Raw genomic sequence first — 18,348 nt, 5'->3', positions numbered from 1 at the left:
CTGTGATTTGACTTTTTCAATAACTTGGCTCACTTACAAGATTTAATCAAATAAACCTATTATATTTACCTGTTTTAAGGCCAAATTGCCAATTATTAGGTTCCATTTCTCAATGGGAGAATCCATTTTTCCAATATTTACCTATCAAAATTACAAAAGAAATTCAGAATTTTGGGTTTAAAATTCTATTACAAGAAAATGCACTAACGAGGCAGAAACCCATAAATAATTCAGCTAATACAATAAAACAGACATTTCTATTGAAAACAAGCCACATTTTTTCCAAGTCAAACATTGCTTTTGATTTTAAATTGTATTTGGAGTACCTTTTCAAAAGCAGCTAAACTTGATGCAATTTTACATAGCAACTTGTTTAACATCAGGTTACTGTGCAAGATATACTGGCCACCTCACATTCCAGGAATGTCCAAGTACCACCAGTGATTAGATCAGTGGTTGGAAGATCTCTTTAGACTGAACTTGTTTCCATGGTCCTTAAATTCTGAAAATAAAAAATGCTAAAATCTAATACTGTTTAGCATTCTAACTTTTCATTTATACAATACGGCCAGAGACTTATGATGCTCTAAATGATGTAAGTCCAGTACTAAGGTAGTAGCTGGAAAGACAGCAAATAAGTTATTCTAAGAAAATAAAAAGTATACACATAGTCTTTTATAATGTATTTCCTATTTTTACACTTTTTTTTTGAGTTAGAGGACAAGATCTGACGAATGGTACAAATCACTGCAGTACAACTATGTTTGAAATAACTTCCCTTTTGAGATAACAGAATGATTTTTTACATTTTGAGCATAAATTTTAGTGGGTTTTTTCCCATGTAATATTAATTTATAAGATAACATACTTCTCAAAGCACAGAAAGTCTTCGTGTATATCTTTTTCATCTTTTGATAATTTCTTTTCAGTAGATTTCAATTCAATTTCTTTTCCACTATGTTTCATTTTGTGATAGTAGGGACTTGCATAGAACAAAGTATTAAATGAAATGCTAATTTAAAAACTTAGAAATATACTAAGATACTTTATCTCAATCTACAGTATAAATATCTTATAGTGTTCCAAGTAGAGTCAAAATTCCACAAATACATCCATTAAGTTTAAACAGGACAACAATGTTTCAGGAAGTGCAGATAAGAATCTCCTTTGCATCCTTCTTAAATATATATGCTAAATGAATTAAAAGGACAGGCTGTGGAGAGCTTCACCCTTTCTCTCCTTTGAAAAAGTTTTGGAAAAGCATCCAAAAAATCCCCATTCAAACAGTAATCTTGCAAAATGCTTAATGCAGCCTAAAAGTGAGCCAATGCCAAATGCCACGGTTCTTCTTTCCCCTACTATCAGTTACACATTTTCTTTCTTGAAACAGACTGACAACTCCATGAGTGAGGTCATGGCAACATGAATTTCCTTGCTGATTTGATGGAAAACACTTTTTTTCAGGGAGCAAAAAGGGGTTATCTTCTATAAAATGACCTGGTCCATCACATGCAACCATGTAACCATGCACAACATCTTTAAGGGTTTGGAAGGGAGAAAGAGCAGGAGCACTCCTTGCAGCTGCAGATTTCCATAAAGTAAGATGAAGTTTACTGTGATACTGTGAAATAGGCGGACCTAAACAAAACGTTTGTAAAGTTATACTGCTAATGCCTGACCCTGATAACACACAGTCAAAAAAAGAGCCTGCATAAGTTTACAGGACTGAAATGACTGAATAAGTGGTGTTTTGGTGTTGGTTGGTGGGTGAGGGGTTTTTTTCATTCGTTTGTTTTTTGGTTTGGGGTTTTTTTTCTCTTAAAAAATGAAAAAGGAATAGGGAGAAAAGGCAACAGTGTAAATTGAGACAAAGAGAATGACCCAAAGAACAGAACAAAGCTTAAGAGCTGAAGAACACAAAACTATAAAATATAAATTATTAAATAAATATTGTGCTTGAGTGGGCAGCTGACCTAGGTGTACCTCACACAGTTATGTCAGGACAACAGTGGACAGAGATAGAACTCCAGAAACACTTTGTTTGCTCTTTGTTGTCTGTATTCTACACATGAAGTAACTTCTTGTGGATTAAAAATTAATGTTTTAAAAACAGCAGGCTGTAAGATTGCCAGTGTATGAAGAGCTAACACCAATAACAAAGAGAAGTCCAAACTATGCCCTGAGGTAGATGAAAAATAGAGTCTTGAGACAGATTTAGTGAAATAACTGATTCTAAAGTAGATGGGAAAATGAGTGATCAGTAAGAAGCAGCTAAAGTAGGAACTTAGGCAACAAGATGAATTAAAGTGACCAGACAAGACTTGAAACCAGATGTACTACAGATAACAGAAACCTGCTAATAAGACACTAATTTTTGGCTGACCACGTAATTACAATGAAGTAAAGATAATTAGTTAACAGCCTCAAAAGCACAGACACGTCTACGAATTCAGATGCAATTCTAAGCTAAGTGAGCAAGCAGGGTATGAATTAACTCCAGTGCAGAACTCAAGTTAGAAATTTCCTCCTGTAGCCCCCCCGCTGTCAAAACCCAGCCACAGAAACCCACTAGAAAAGGTTAAGCCAGTCACAGGTGCACAGTCCTGTATTTACTTAAAGAAAAGTGCCTGGTGGGGAGCCAGCTAGTGCAAATTTAGGTGCAAATGAGTAGGAAATATTAATCATACAACTGGCCTCCAAATAACTGTTTAGATATACTCAGAATTAATATTCTCCTCCCGTTCTCACCTAGGTTGAGGATGACGGGATCAAAGGCTGGGTGGATAAAAAGAGTAGGGGGGTCAATGAAGGCAACTGCCCTGGAGTTCAAATTAATATCTGGGAACTAAGCCCAAGCCACCAACCTAGAAGTAGTTACCTGAAACAGTTCTCCACAGCTTGGGGGGTTTTTTTGTTTGTAGTTTGGGGGGGTTGTTTGGGATTTTTTTGTTTGGTTTTGGGGTGTTGTTTATTTTTTTAACTAACTATTAGAAATATTAGAGTTCTTGTGTATTTGTTTGCCTTTGCAGCAGCACTTAGGTGGAATGGGGCTGGCAATCCACCAGGTCACAGCCCTGTGCACATTGTAGCTGGTGCTGAATCTGAAAAAAGACATAGGAGACAAAACTGGAAGGTTCTTTACAAGATAAAAACCTTCTCTCTTTCATTTTTGTTTTTTGTTTTCTTTTTGACATAAAACCCCTAAATATAATCTTCTTAGCATTACCTGGATAATGAATGATCTATACTGTTCTTATTTTGTACAGTATTGTTCTCTTAAACCCCCACTGTGTTGTGCACATACACATACATTCACACACTCTATAATATTTACTGATGAGCTCTTCACTAGCAAGAACAAATTAGAGCCACCACTGGCAAAAGAGAGAACATTCACCAAACTCTAACAAGCTTCTACTCCTCCCTGTGAAGGATGTCCAATGAACTTATGACTAAGGAAGTCCTGGAAAGTATTTCAATCACATTTGTAACTTAGTCCACGGTCTGTCATTATTCCTGAAGAAAACAGGTCATACAAGGAAACTCAAGGCATTAGAAAACAAACAATCCAATAACCAAAAAAACCCCCACAAGTCTGTTGATGCAATGCTGGGAAGTACCTTGGTGCCAGTGGTGCTGTGATTGGGCAACACCAAAGAAATTGGAACTCCCACACACCACAGAGCAGTGTTGGAAGACACATACACTTCACTGATCTCTTCTTAGCCAGTTAATTAACCCTCATGGTAGAAGGACGTGAACAGAACTGGCTAACCTGATTTGGCCAAAACAGATGTATGACAATATCTGGTACTGAGATGACAGGAAACCTTCATGGCATGCTTGAATAAAAACTTCTGAAGCATCAACTGATTTATGTCTTGATGAGACTTAATGACAGTGGTAAGTGGCACTTGCAAAACTCCTCAAACTAAGTCTTCTCGGTATTGAATTGATTCTTGGTAGGAGCTTGGGGTTCAAATGGCCAAATTGGCTCTGAAAAACCACATTCAAGACATGTACATATTGAGAAAAACATTTAGTGCACCCTTAAGGTACAGATCATGTTATTGTAGTTACTGGGATATTCTTAGGAATGCCATTTTGGGCTGAGGGGAGTGGCCTGAAACTCATGATGCCAACTTTAGTTTACCACTGGACATGCAGCCTGTGTTGTGGAAACTCCAGTATCTTTTATTTGTGTTTATCTGCAAGAGGGGGATCAGCTCCTGCTTTGGTAACAGTTGGTGGATAATAAGAACTGAGGTCAGGAGTCCCAGTGCAGAAAAAGGGTCTGCATGATCCTTTTTCCAAATGTCCTCTGAGAACAGTGATGTTCACAAATGAGATGGGGATGGTAAGGATGGGGAATTCTGCCACTGACTGACCCAGAGAAGTTCTAGATTGTGACTTGATCAAGGTCATAAGCAGAACTGAGACAAAGAATTACAGAACACATTAACTGAAACAGAAGAGGTGAAGCTGATTCTGACCCTCCTTTTTTAAAGCCTTCACTAAGGCACTGGTAGACCTTGGACTTGGTGTATTTTTCAGTATGTAATACAAGCACTTTCAATCCTCAGGTCACAAACCGTACCAGTCAGAAACAAATTAAGCAACAGGTCAGCAAAATAAAAAAGGTCAGGTAGAAGGTAAAAGCATTCATGCCTGACAGTAAAGGCAGTAAAGTTTAAACACAAAACATTGTTAAGAAACAGTAAGAATACTCAGAAAAGTAAGAGTAATAAAATCAAACAGAAAACAAGACTGAATAGCTAAGGCTGACATTGATAAAGATACAACAAAACACATCAATTCTTACGAAGGAAAGTAATCAACTGCTATAATGGGCATGACACAAGCAAACCTTCACAGGACTGCCAAGGCTACATCCATCACAGTGTGCATTTGGGCAACAACTCAATATAATGTGGCAATGACATTTATTAATGATAGGACACTCAGAGACCTTGTCAGTACAAAGCATTGTAATATCACACAAAAACTGAATGTCCTTGAGGATTACAGCAACAAAAACAGATGAAATTCAACAGCAGAAATGCAAGGTCATGCACTTATGGACTAATCATATTTCTGCCAGAAGATGGGAGTGACAGCTGGAAATAAACAAAAGCATAAATACTAGGACACAGTCATGGATCACAAAGTGACTGTGAGGTCCAAACCTGGCACTTCTAGGCAAGTAAACCTAGAAAGTTTCAGAGCAATATTGTACAAGACATAGTAAAATCTCATCCAGAGTTACATACACCTTTGACCAGGTATGTTCTAGAAAAATTTATTCAGGAACAGGCAGACAGTGGGGGTCCTGCTGGAGAACAGAAACACTGCATTATGCAGTGTCTTAGAGAGAGATGCAGTTCACCTATCAGAAATAGTTTAGCCACATTATTAGACTAATCTGTTCACTAGTTATTCACACACATACAAAAGATAAGGTAATATGGCTTGCTTAGGCTAAAAAATGGAGAGGTGGAACATCCCCTGAAATGTAAAAAAGAACTACAACAAATACATAAGAAAGCACATAGAAAAAAAAACTGGTTATGCTATGTTAATGTTGACACACACAAAAAATGTGACACAGAAAACCAACCTGACCACAACAAAAAACAAATAAATTTATTTAGCCAGAATGCTAAAAAAAAAACATTTCTTGCAGTTTGATCAACAAAAGTTTGGAATAGTAATGTTACGAATACTTTATTTTGGTGCCACTCAAGGGGTCATTAGAAAAATGTGTTTAAAACATAAACATTTTATTAGTCTATTCAAACTCTCTCAAAGCCAAAGATATCTCTCAGCCTTATAGAATACACGTGTAAATCTTAAAAATCTACTTTATCTGTTCTAAATGGTGAACGAGAAGAGACTTTACAGAAGTAAAGTTCTGATATGTGGAGAAGAGGGTTGCTTTTTTAACTTTGCCAACTTAATAACAGATTTAAACAGCCCTGTAACAGCCAGATGAAATCATAAACATAAAACACTTGTGACCCAAAGATTTGTTTCCATTTTGAAATATTTTAAACATGTATCTGAAAAGTGAAGGGGAAGAGAAAGCTACTTACAGCAGTTGACAGCCTGGATGCCAAGGTCATTTCCAAATTTCCTTTGAGACCAAGAAGTGCAGGAACCAAGATAAAGACTTCAGTAACATTCTTGAACACATCCCAGTGCTATATAAAGGATACAGTGGGAAACATTTAATTGAAAAATTCCCTTTAGACCATCCACAAAGTATTCAAAAAAATCTGTAAATCATAACTTAATCCTCTTTAAAAAAATATTTAACCTTTTTATCTTAGAGCTAAAAGTCTAAAGTCAGAACTGTTACCTATTTAGATAAAATAGATTTATGATTGTATATTACTATTTCAAAGATGAGAAGACTATAAGCAAGAGATACAAAATCTGGCCTTAAAACTAATCTAGTTAAAAAAAGATGTCATAAATTTGAAGGGTTTTTTTATCATGACTTTAAAATAGTACCAGATACTATGATTGCTCTTGAATTCTGGTCTTAATTTTCAATAATAATTTTATCTTTTCCCTTCCAGCTGTGTAGAAACCTCACATAAAACTATGTGAGCTTTTTTTACTTACAGGCTCTGTTCGTACAACAACTAATTCCCTCTTGGAAAGCTTGTCTTTATTCTTCTACCTCTAAGTGTGAAATTCACAGGAGTACAGTTTTCCAAAACCCAGATTTTTAAAGCAAATTCTCTTAGGTTTTTTGTGCAGTAAGTTTTCAGCACTGAAATGCTGTGCTATTTTCTTTGTCTCGTCAACCCATGCATTTAATTTGCAATCATTTACCAACTTCAACTAAACTAACAAAGCTGTAAATTGTGTTTGTATTCGTGGATTTGCAACCATTTAAATTATTATTTTAATTAAAATAAAAGAATTCAATTCTCAAATGTAAACAAGATCTGAGAATTACCTGTATGTGAAATTACATAGGTATTTACTAGTGGGAAAGAATAATATGAAAGGGCTTGTAAAAAACAAGCTTAATATGCTTCGTGGTATTCAAATTTTCATTTCTAAAATATGTTCTGTCACATTTCAAAATTCTGATTTACTGACATCAAAGTTTATTGCTTAGTTTAAGGTGAAAAAAAAATAGTACTGACACCAGCTATTAATTTTTACCTTTGTGTCACATCTCTCTCATTCATAGGGAGCTGGACTGGGAAACCAATAAAGATTAAAAATCATATAGATGGAAAAATCAAGATATATCTCAGTCCAGCTCAAAAACTAGGTATAAAAACACATTTCCTTAAGGGAAGGACGACAAGGTGAAACATTTGGTTAGAAGCCAGTAGTGACACTGGGCACAACTGTCTCTTCTGTCTGACCATCATGCTGTATAATGCAGAAAATCATATATTAATGAAGTACAAACAAAGTATCTGTACAAAGAATACATTTGTAAAATGTACATGAACAAAGCAAAGATTGGTGTAAAACAGCCCAAGGAATAAGCCATGAAAGATTGGTGTAAAACAGCCCAAGGAATAAGCCATGAGGCTTATTTATAAGAGATTTCTGCTTCTTAAAAAACAAATTAGGTAGGAAATAAAAGTCAATATAACCTTCAAAATGCAAAGAGAAGGCAAGAAAATTAGTTAGTCCAATAAACTTTTTTAAACTGTTACTCTCTTCAGAATTTTCTTCAAATATCACTGCACAAAGTGTTCTTTCATAGGCAACTGTTACTTTTAACTCCACTAAAATGCTGCTGACATCTACAACTGTTACGCCAGAAACTAGTCCTAGAAACATTCTGTATCAGTAGGGTCTTATTGATACAATACTCCAAATCAGGTTTTAAAAATATTATTAAACTTTATCTTAATATTGAGAGAAATTTCTATTTTATCTTAGCCCTGAATAGCTACTGTCAATTAAATGTGCTACCACAAACCAAGATAATCTGGCCTCTCTGGGCCTATCACAATGATATTTTGAGGTGGATGTGACATTGCACCCTGTTCACACCACTGATGTTCATAATTCCAAGTGTTCAGCAGACCTTCTGTTACATGAAAAAGCCACTTACACACACCTGAATACTCAAAAAACCCTCTAAATCACTTCATATGAATTTCATATAACATATTCATGTAATGCACATTTTCACATGCCATATGCATTTTCATGGACCAAATCTACACAGTATTTCAGAAATTGAACAGACTTGAATCACACAAGGAGATGAGGCAATGCAATACATTCTTCTAGTCTTTTTAAACACCTATGTATTTCAGCATTATGGTTAATTACAACTCCCACTTGAACTAGGTACACATTTATTAGTGTCAACAGAATTTTGAACCATTATTATATTTCTATCAGAACTACAGACCTCACAGACTACCTGGTAAAAAAAAAAATCTTCCAAAGCAAATACCAACCTGTACAATATCCAAAACCATGCCAGCAGAAACAGTTCCAAATCCTGCTAGCAAAAAAGGTACAAGTATCTGTAATGCCATAATACTACTAGATTCTTTGGGTTGTTTTCTACTTCCTTCCACAATGATATCTTCATTACTGTCACTAGACAGATTGTCTTCCTGCAACATGGCATCTGTTTCTGAAGTATCCAATCCATCACAATAATTATAACTGGTAAAATCATCATATTTAGGGCTACAGCTAGATGGGCTGTGTCCATTGCTACCATGAAAACTTGGTTCTGAGAAGTGATGGTACTCTGTGTGTTGTTCGGACCTAGCATTAAAATTGTTTCCTGCTGGTTGTAATCCATCTTGCCAGACACCATTCACTTTTTTGTGTCTTTCATCTTGGTTTATTTGGTAAACAACAGGAACCATACTTAAAAGTAGTCTCAAAAATTTATCAGACTGAATTGTATTAAGATTTATGGTCCAGTTTACAAAGCCTTCTCTGTCATGGACTTTGCTATTTGTTTTGAAGATGGTAGATCTGCCTTTACAGTTAGTCATAGTGCTACAGAAGTACAGGTTGAATAGCACTTCGTTCTTCAGATGTCAGCAAAGAAACCTTGTAGGTGAGTCATCAAGTGCCACACTTACACATGGACCCAAATGTTCTTTTTTTGCATGCAAAAGTGTTTTTTCACTGCTCTCAGATCTTCAACAATTCCATAAGCAAGGCTGGATCTGCAAAAGAAGTAAAAAGTACATATTCAACCTTTAAAATATTGTAACTCTGCAGAAAACACGAGATACTGGTTTAAATTTTCAGATCACCTGGTATCCTTCCAAAGTAAGTATTTATAGAAATGTCAACCTCCTCCAACATTTAACTGCCTAAGTTGAAGGAAATTAGAAGGTAGAAAGCCAAAGCTGGTGGGTGATGAAGTTTCACAACCCTGCGTACTTTCCAGTGAAAGAAAGAGACAGCAGTGTGGACTGTAAGTGAACCAGTGAAGGCCCAGCTTTTGTCTTCTTGAAGCCCAGGAAGCCAAAATCTTCAGGCAGACACTGTGTGTAGCCCCAGACTTCAGTGGCCTTGGAGGCGGTATTTCTGCAAGGTGCAAGGGTATAAGGACAAATGGAACCCACATGATGCACAGCAGGGCCACTGTTGCTCCTCACACTCTATGCTAATGGGAAAAATAAGGGGAAAAAAACCAAAAAAACTTTCAAAACACATCAGAGGTGGCAAGCCCAAAGCAATATTCTGGGTAACAAAGTCCTTATGTGTTGACAGTCCCAGCCCTCTATCCCTATAAAAAGATGAGAAACGAATATTAGCAGGTAAAATTCAAAATCATCCTAATTTAAAATCATAACAACCGATTTTTCTCCGAAGCAAACATAATAATCAGGTTAAATATAAAATACTACAATATCAAGGAAAGAAGACAGTAATGATATTCAGAACAACAGACTCCATGAATACAAGTAAATAAATGATCAGCATAAACAAAGAAACAAAGGTCAGGCAGACCTACACCAGCATGATGTGGGATGACACAACTCCATAAGCTCATGATACTGTGTCTATGCAAAGCTGTGAAAACATATTTTTACAGACTGTAGGAAATAAAAATATTTTAGAGTTGGAGGACTTCTAGTCTGCATTTCCTGAGAAAATCAAGCTCCTAAGATTATACTGTTTATATTATGATCCCTACACTTTCGTTCCCTCTGTTTTAACGCTTTTAAGTAATCCAATATCTCTGGAGCAATTTCAGATAGACTTTACAGTGAGTGGAGATGTCAAAGCTTTTAGCAACCAACAGCCTTGCAAGAGATCCAAACGTGTGCCTTTGCCCTAAGACATCTTCAAACATTAAAGATAATTCACTCCTATATGGTCAGAGCAAACCAACTTCAAATTCCTGCTGCTCATAGAATTACTTGGTTCGGGTTTTTTGAGTGAAGAGATGACTCAGAAGCAACATGATGATTTTCCCTCTATCACTTGCTTTATCCAAGGGAGTTCTGACCATGAAATGAGTATTTTAAAAATGACAACGAAGTTTATGGCCTGATTTAGAAAGAAGTTTTGCAAGAAAGAGCAATCTTTTTTTTCCACAAGACCAACAGAGGAGTTTAAGTAACGAAGATCTTTTGCTGCTCTGTAGCAGATTGTGCTACATTGAACCTTTAAGTGCATAAAAACTCCAAGGCCTCAATTCTGGTTTCCACACACTTTAATTATGAATAACAAAGCAACTTTTGCTGCTATCCCAGAGGAGCTCTAACCACAGGCCAAAATGGTGCTCTGTTAAGCGCTACAAAGAGACAAAACAAGAAGAGGCAATTCTGTTTCTTCCTGGCCCAAGGGTGGCATTATCTACATAAAACAAAAACAAACAAACGAACAAAAAAAAAAGCATAAAAAAAGACTATTAGAGCACACGTAACAGTAAACCATCAACCTAACCATTATCAACTTCTATGACAAGCAATCCTTCACTTTACAGAAGGATTAAGAGGAATACAAGAGAAGAGAAGTTCATGGAAACTGAGGAATCCCAAAATTTCAGGAAGGGTATGGCCAAAGGTGCTGAAGGTTGCCAACTGATTTATGATGATGGGAAGTGGCACAGTACTTAGGAAGCTTGCTAGGGGAAAAGCTTTGAATCACTTTAGCCAGCTGAGTTTCAGTTGGTCACAAGAAACATCCAGATTAGAGAGACTTTATGATAGAATTGAAGAATGGGATGTAGAATTAAGATGTGAAAGTGATCATGATGAAAGACACATACCAAAACCCACAGCAACGTCACCGGGCTTTTTTGGAGGGGGGTATCTTTTTTTAAGAGAGGGAAGGAGTAACAAGTGAATTTTATTCCACCCACAGTAAAATACATTGAGAAAATTTTCTGATAGCTTTAACAAGGCAGAGTAGTCTGGCTCTCATTGTGGTTTCTCCCATATGTCCTCCAGTCACATCACCAGAGTGCTAGACCATGACTCATGGAACTGCAACTCTAGCCAAAAATATTTGTGTTAATTATCCATATATTTCTAACATATGGATTTTTCTTCTTTTAAGTTTGTATTTTTCTTTTTTTTTTTTTAAGAAACAAATCTTTCAAGAAGATTGTGGTTTCATTTAATATGAGAAAGTGTTAACAAACAGAAATAGCTCTTAAAAGGAGAAAAAGAAAGGAGAACAGAAAAATTATTTGGTCAAGTTCCAAAGGCAGGAAGAGGCTAGCAGTTGAAATATTATAAAGCAGTTTAGATGACAGTCATTTATGTTTTTTCTACCAAAAAGATTTAGCATGACAAAAAGTGAACTAAGGATAAATGCTGGAAAATGAGAATTTAAGAAGATAAACTGAAAAATATAGGATCACAAAATTGTTCAGGTTGCAAAAGTATACTATAATATACAGTGAAGAGTAATTACTTCTTCAGAGCATACAGACAGAAGATAACTACGAAGACTTCTGAATGTAACTATTAATTTCTAAAAACCTGTTCCAGCAAACATAATTTTCCAAATGTGAATATTTTCACATCCTAAGTTATAGGATGTTAATACTACTGTACTTTTAGGGGTTTTTTGCACCTACAAGATGCAGCAAATCATCTAAGGAACTGTAAGAACTTCCTGAGAAGCTTTATCATTGACAAGAAAAATGCCTATGTTGTGTGTTGTCTAGAAAAGATACAGGAGCTAAAGAAGCAAACTCTACTCGAGTAACTCATATGAAGGAAAGGCAGTTAAAATCTCAAAAATCTCATCCCCAGTCTCTGTAGGAACAGGAGATAAGTGAATCTGGTTTCTTGATATATAATCAGGAGGTTACAGTAAAAGGTGAAATACTAAAATAAAAAAAACAGAGAGAGACAAAGATCCTTTGAGAAGCCAGGAAGCAGCCTCAGATTTATCATACCTGGCACGTATGTGAAATGAAAGGACACCTTGTCTTTGTCACTACAAGCAAAATAATGAGCTGTGCCCAAACTATGACAATAATCATTCCCTCTTCTTTATTGTTTCCTAAGTACCTATTTTTAATAGTTTCTTATTTCCCTTCACATATTTTATACCACAATTACTGTGTATTTACCTCTCTCTGTGTCCTGCAAACATACACAAACATAAACAAACAGTCCTGCAAACATAAACAAATAAGAAATAGAGCCATACCCTGCCATTCACTGAAGATGTGTTACTGAAAAATGAGGCACTAACAGAGAACAAACCAATTTTACCCATAGGAATTAACACAACTGATGCACATAGCAATTTAAAAATTACACATGGAGACAGTACATACGATGTGGAAAATGGACAGGCAGAAGTAAATGCTGCCTGGAAGAGATGCTGACTTTTGGAAATGCACAGCTGCTTTAGAAAAATCTCAGGTACTTCAGCTATGAAACTTAACACCTGATCATTATCACACTTTCCCATCCTTTGCCTTTGATTGGCTTGATAAATCTGAGAAAGATGAAGATAACAAAGAAAATGTAACTGTTCAGGAAGAGGCTCAAAGAACTCTCTTTATTATTGCCCAAAGAATTGTTAACATTGCTTTAGACACACCTATAATGCAGTTCTCAAAAGCATGGGAAAGAAAATGCTTCTTTTATACTTTCCCTTGCTTTAAAGAACATCTAGAATCAACAGGATTAAGGGAATAGATTCTACAGCTAAATTTGTTCATATAGGGATTAGACTGCCAATAATTTATTTAAAGCATGAACACAATAAATCACAGTGATCTTTTAAGACCCTTCAAAAAAAGGGGAAGGGAGAAGAATCGAGCATGAAACTTCTGTAGTGTCAACATTATGAAAGGCTAAAACAAATATTTATCAAAGTTTAGGTCTAGGGAAATTTCTGATTTCTTTCAGAGTGTGGCTAACAAAACCAAAAGATAACCCCTGTCAAAGTAATACTGAGGGCTTTCACAGAATCCAAAGCTAATAACACCAGAGTCAAACCCCATTTTTCCTAAAAGCTCCAACGTTTTTTTACAGGTGCTCTTTTAAAGCAATAATCATCTCTACATTGCACTTCTTGGTAGTACAGAATAAAATACAATTGAATAAATGTGCCTATCTGAGAAACACCTCTCAGTAGAAGAACAAGCCTTGGAAAGGGATTCAGGAAAGTAATACAAAATGTTAACAAAACACAGAACTTTAATATTTTGCCATAATAAGCAAAGATGAAGCTGGATTATTTTCTGGCTTGAAAGGCTCTTTTTGCGTCTTCAGAGATGAAGTCAAATTCTTCTCATTGAAAGGATGAGAGGTAGCAGGGACAAACTGAAACACTGGAAATGTAATTTGAACTCAGAAAAACCTGGGTTTTTCTACCATGAGAGCAGTTGAGCACTGGTTCAAACAGATTATAGGGATTCCATCCCTGGTGATATTTGAAACCAAACCAGACACAGCCCCAAGTAACCTGTTCTACGTGACCTTACACTGAACAGAGGTGGCTGAATAGAAAATTTCCTGAGATCCCTTCTGAACTCAACAATTGTGAGATTCTGTAAAGTTTGAAATATGAGGGTTTGGGGGCCTTCTTTAAGTTCAGAATACAATTTGCAGAAGTGAGACAGGGATCTGCATGGCCTCCTCTCCACTACTGTGACGTGTGTACGTACAAGTGTCAGTACCGCTGATACCCTTCTCACAGCGTGGCTAATCATTTACACTGCTCTAGGGGACATATCAGTCGAAAGGGAAAGCTACACTGTATCACCTCAGCATTATAGAGAGTAAACAAACAGACTGTATTATCATTAATCATTTTGTAGAATCCGGAAACCAATGTGGTATGCTGGGCTAAGACTATTTACAGCAGATACTTAGTGTTGAGTATTAAAGATAGGGGGAAAGGCTGAAAATTAACAAATGTGGCATGCAAGGCAGATATAAGGGCATTTCTTAAATATTATGCAGTAAAGTGGTTAGCACTGTCTTTATTTTATGGCAGTTGCTGGTTAAATTAACAGTAAGAGAAACAAAAAGAAAAAATAATAAGGGGAAATAAATAGACTAAAGAACCTCCAGATGCCTTCTTGAGAGTAAGACACTGAAAGACCTGCCAGCCTCAGGCTCAATTTTCAGACAAGTTTGAGACTGCTGCATTCCACTTCCTGAACACGGCAGCTTTCGATTTTGGACCCAAGGAAGAGAAAAGCAGTTGTGAGAAAAGGATTTGGTTTGCCTCTGCACTTCTAAGGAAACTCGTTTAGAAGAGATCAAAACAGAGCCAGAAACGAGGTAGCAAGGCTGTGAAATGTGGACAGGTTGTAAAGTCACCCAAATGGAATACCAATGTGAAAAATACCAGGCAAATCACATCCTGCAGCCCATCAAAAGCAGGTAGGAAAAGTACGAAATATAAGAGATAACGCAGTCCTCTAGATTAAGTAACCAGTAAGTACTTACCAGGATGAGTCAAAACTGTACTATTTGGTATCCTGATTACAGTTTTCTACTGTCAGCACCAAGGAAAGATTAATTACTTATTAACTCAGGCACTAGGATACAGACTTCACATTGTTTTTTGTGGATAATATCCTAGAAGTATTTGAAAAGAAAATTATACACTGCTATTTTTCCTTCTGAAGTGTCTACCAGTCATACTGCAGCATTTATGGATCCAGTTTCACAATCTCTTAGGGCAGTAGATGTAGGGAATGCTGCCAAAACAGGTCATTCTACCTGCTTTCGTCTTTTTACTCGCATTACTGAACTGGTGAAGTGAGGATAACTAGGGACATCTACTAAACATTGCTAGGACTCTTCCTAAGGACTAAACAATTCTTTCATTTTATATGATCCACTTATTACAATGTGGTCTATAACCTATGTAAGTGAAGAAGATCAAATGTAAGTGAGGAAGACACACAACTGTATCCTGGACAGTGGGATCAGGGAAGAGGAAAACTGTAACATTCCCTGAAAATAAAGAAATAGACAGCTACAACCTGAACTTAATTGAGAAATAATGAGAGAGTAGAAAGCAGACTAAATCACAAAAAGCTTCTATGTTTTGGCAGAAAAGTATGGAAAGAGAATAAATGCACCATCACATGTTAAATGCTTGTAAACAAAAAAAGAGATGATTGTTGAAGTCTGTCCGTGCGCTGTTCGGGTAGAGGTTCCATGCTCCTCTAGCAACTGCAACCGCGGTGACAAGAGTCTGGCATATTTTTATGGGTGCAAAGGTGGGAGCAGAACTGCCCGCACATACGGATGTACAGAGTGCCAGGGAATAAGGGCCACCGGCAATGTTGGGCAGGTCTTGTGCACGCACAGAGAAACCAAAGAAAAGGCTCATTGTCTGGGCTACCTGGAGCAGTGCATAATTACGCGCACATGATGAAACGCGCTCCGGGCTCTGAGGAGCGCAGGGTACCGGGGCCAAAAGCCCGCAGCATCCGCGGTCCAGGACAGGACCCCGGGCAGGCCGGCGAGCGGCTGCGGGGCGCGGGGTGCGGGGGAAAGGAGTGCGCGGAGGGAGGCTGCGGGGGCGGGCGGGCGGCTCGGGGCCCGCTGCACGGGGAGGGGGACGAGCCCCACCGCACCCGGCGAACGCCGGCCGGGGCCGGCATCGCGCGGGGGAGGAGGGCGGGAGGGAGGCGGCGGCCCCGAGTGCCCCACAGCCCCCTGGGCAGCCCGGCACCGCGGCGGGCCGGCGCGGAGCTCCGGGGGCGCGGGGCTGCTCCGCCACTCGCGAGGAAACTTTCCCGCCCGCGGCCCCCGCCGCCGCCCTCGCCCCCGGGGCGGCAGGTCGCCGGCTCGCCCGGCCCCTCTGCCCTCGCTGGCGCTCGCCCCGCCGCCCCCTCGAGCCGCGCCCTCCCCTCACCTGGGCGGGAGCGGTGCCGGCGGCGCGCCGGGGCCGCGCTCCATCGCTGCGGCGGGAGGGACCAGCCCGGCGGCGGTGACAGCTCCGGCTGAGGTGAGCGCCGCCGCCACTGAGCAGGCGCGGAAGCGGCCGGAGGGCGGGCGGCCCCCGCGATGATGTGGCCCGTGATGCGCAGCAGCCGCCGCCGCCACCGGACCCGGCGGGGCTGGGGAGGAGTCGGGTGCGGCCGAGGGGACGGAATGGGGCGCGGTGCCCGCGGTCGCTCACAGCCCGGCCCCGCAGGGCGAGCCCCGAGCCGTGTCACCCCGCGCTGGGGGACTCGCCGCCGCCCCCTCCCCGCTGCTCCCTCCCGGTCCCCTCGGTGGCAGCTGAGTCCTTCTGCTCCCTCCTCGGTCCCCTCCCTCGGCGAGGGCCTGGCCGGTGCCCCGCAGCCGCGGGGACCAAAGGGCTGGGGAGAGGGGCTCAGGGACGCTCCTCGGGCGGGGCCGGCAGTGGCGGTGCCTTTGCTTCTACTCGCAGTAGCTGTCTTGGCGATGTAGCACAAGAGCCGCTGTTTCCAGATTGTCAGCTCTTTCCTGCCAGTTAGCTAAAAGCAGCTTCCTCAAGAATCTAGTTTTTTAAGTGTTTGGGTCGGTTGGAATCCTTTTTTTTGCCCAGCTAGACTGTATACCCTGCACACAACATGTAAGTCCGCAGGGAACTCCCTTGCTAAGTACAAAGCCAAGGCCTTGCTGGGCTCCCGTTTTGAGACACACTTTATATTAATACATTGAAACAGTCAAGCCAGCTAAATTTGTGCATTTATTATCATTACTTATACTGTTCCTTCATTGTTCCTCAACAACTTGAAGTAGTGAACGTGCCTTAAGTGGGAGGTGAACGGGAAGAAAGAGGAAGAAAAGAGAACTGGGATTTAATGATGGTGACAGCAGCCAAGCCTGCAGCATTCCTTTTCCTTTCTACAGACAGAACAAAAGACGGCACAGGCAAGTCACCAAGTGTCTGACATAAACTGGCGCTAGCTGTGGTGGGGATGTGTGGCAAAGCAGAAACTTAAGCACAGGAAAATGTATTTCCAGGACTGGGGCCAAAACAATCTGTGCTACAAGAGTGAAATATATGGCATCAGCTTGAACTCTTGAGTCGATACTGCATTAAATGAATGAAGCAGCCCAAACCTCAGAGCTATTAATTCAGCTGTCTCAACCCTGAATGTATTGGGAATTTGGGCTACAGATCTGGTTGTTTCCCTGCCTTAGTCGTAACCATATATATCCATGCCCTGTGTGTGCTCACGTGTTACACAGTGTGGATACATAGTTGGGCCACCTTGCAAATCAGATAATGATCACATCTGCCTCTGTTGCCAACAGGTTAGAGTATAAACCTCAGGTTTGGGAATAACACCTGAGGCTGCTATTTCTGGCTTTTCTAATTGCATGTCTGGTGATCTTGGGCAATTCTTTCATCATTCCCTACTACAGGTTCCTTGACAGCATTATGCCCCTCCCTCCACTGAAATCACATAATACCCATGGATGAAATATAGTATTTGAGGTTCCCACACTATTATATTGCATTGTGCGCAAATTCAGACAGACTCACTTGAGGCTCAAGGTCTCTTGCAGAGGCCTTGCAGAAGGTTTGCCTCCTACTGCTTTGGATTTGTTAATGCCAAGACACTGGGACCTGGGTGGTTTGTTGGGTTTTTGTTGTTTTGTTTTTTGGATTTTTTTCCCCCCTGTGTTCTTTGCAATGAGGGCCTATAAACACCACTTACCTGATTGCTACTTTTTCTCACTTTCGGCTTGTAATTCCAATCTCGTTTCTTATGAACCATTCAGTTCTCTTTTTACAGTTTTCACATCGTCTAGAGTATAAACAGATAAAGGCCAGAAACTGCAGAACAAATCCTGAATAACAGGTTGGCCAATGTCAACTGAACTTGCTGGTTGTGTAAGTTTCTTTTCCAAAAGATGATTAAAACTCCCTCAGGCTCTGAAATTTAATTTTAGGTGCATTTGTCAA

At 39.4% G+C, this 18,348-nt stretch overlaps 1 protein-coding gene across 1 annotated transcript in view; it reads right to left on the bottom strand.

The window, feature by feature from the left end:
- The window catches only part of SLC41A2 (solute carrier family 41 member 2), a 48,096-nt gene extending 31,675 nt beyond the window's left edge, over positions 1–16,421 (bottom strand). The window contains exons 1-4 of the mRNA XM_032689193.1: positions 16,321–16,421; positions 8,448–9,179; positions 6,093–6,200; positions 70–141 (exon numbers count right to left, since the gene is read on the bottom strand). Of these exons, the coding sequence (XP_032545084.1) occupies positions 70–141; positions 6,093–6,200; positions 8,448–9,002 (735 nt within the window). The 5' untranslated portion in view covers positions 9,003–9,179; positions 16,321–16,421. The remainder of the gene's footprint in view (positions 1–69; positions 142–6,092; positions 6,201–8,447; positions 9,180–16,320) is intronic.
- Positions 16,422–18,348: the final 1,927 nt, after the last annotated feature.

This window comes from Chiroxiphia lanceolata, chromosome 5 (genome assembly GCF_009829145.1).
Source record: "Chiroxiphia lanceolata isolate bChiLan1 chromosome 5, bChiLan1.pri, whole genome shotgun sequence".
NCBI classification, from domain to species: domain Eukaryota; kingdom Metazoa; phylum Chordata; class Aves; order Passeriformes; family Pipridae; genus Chiroxiphia; species Chiroxiphia lanceolata.
Note: the sequence above shows the minus strand (reverse complement) of the source record. Positions and strands in the feature narration are given on the sequence as shown.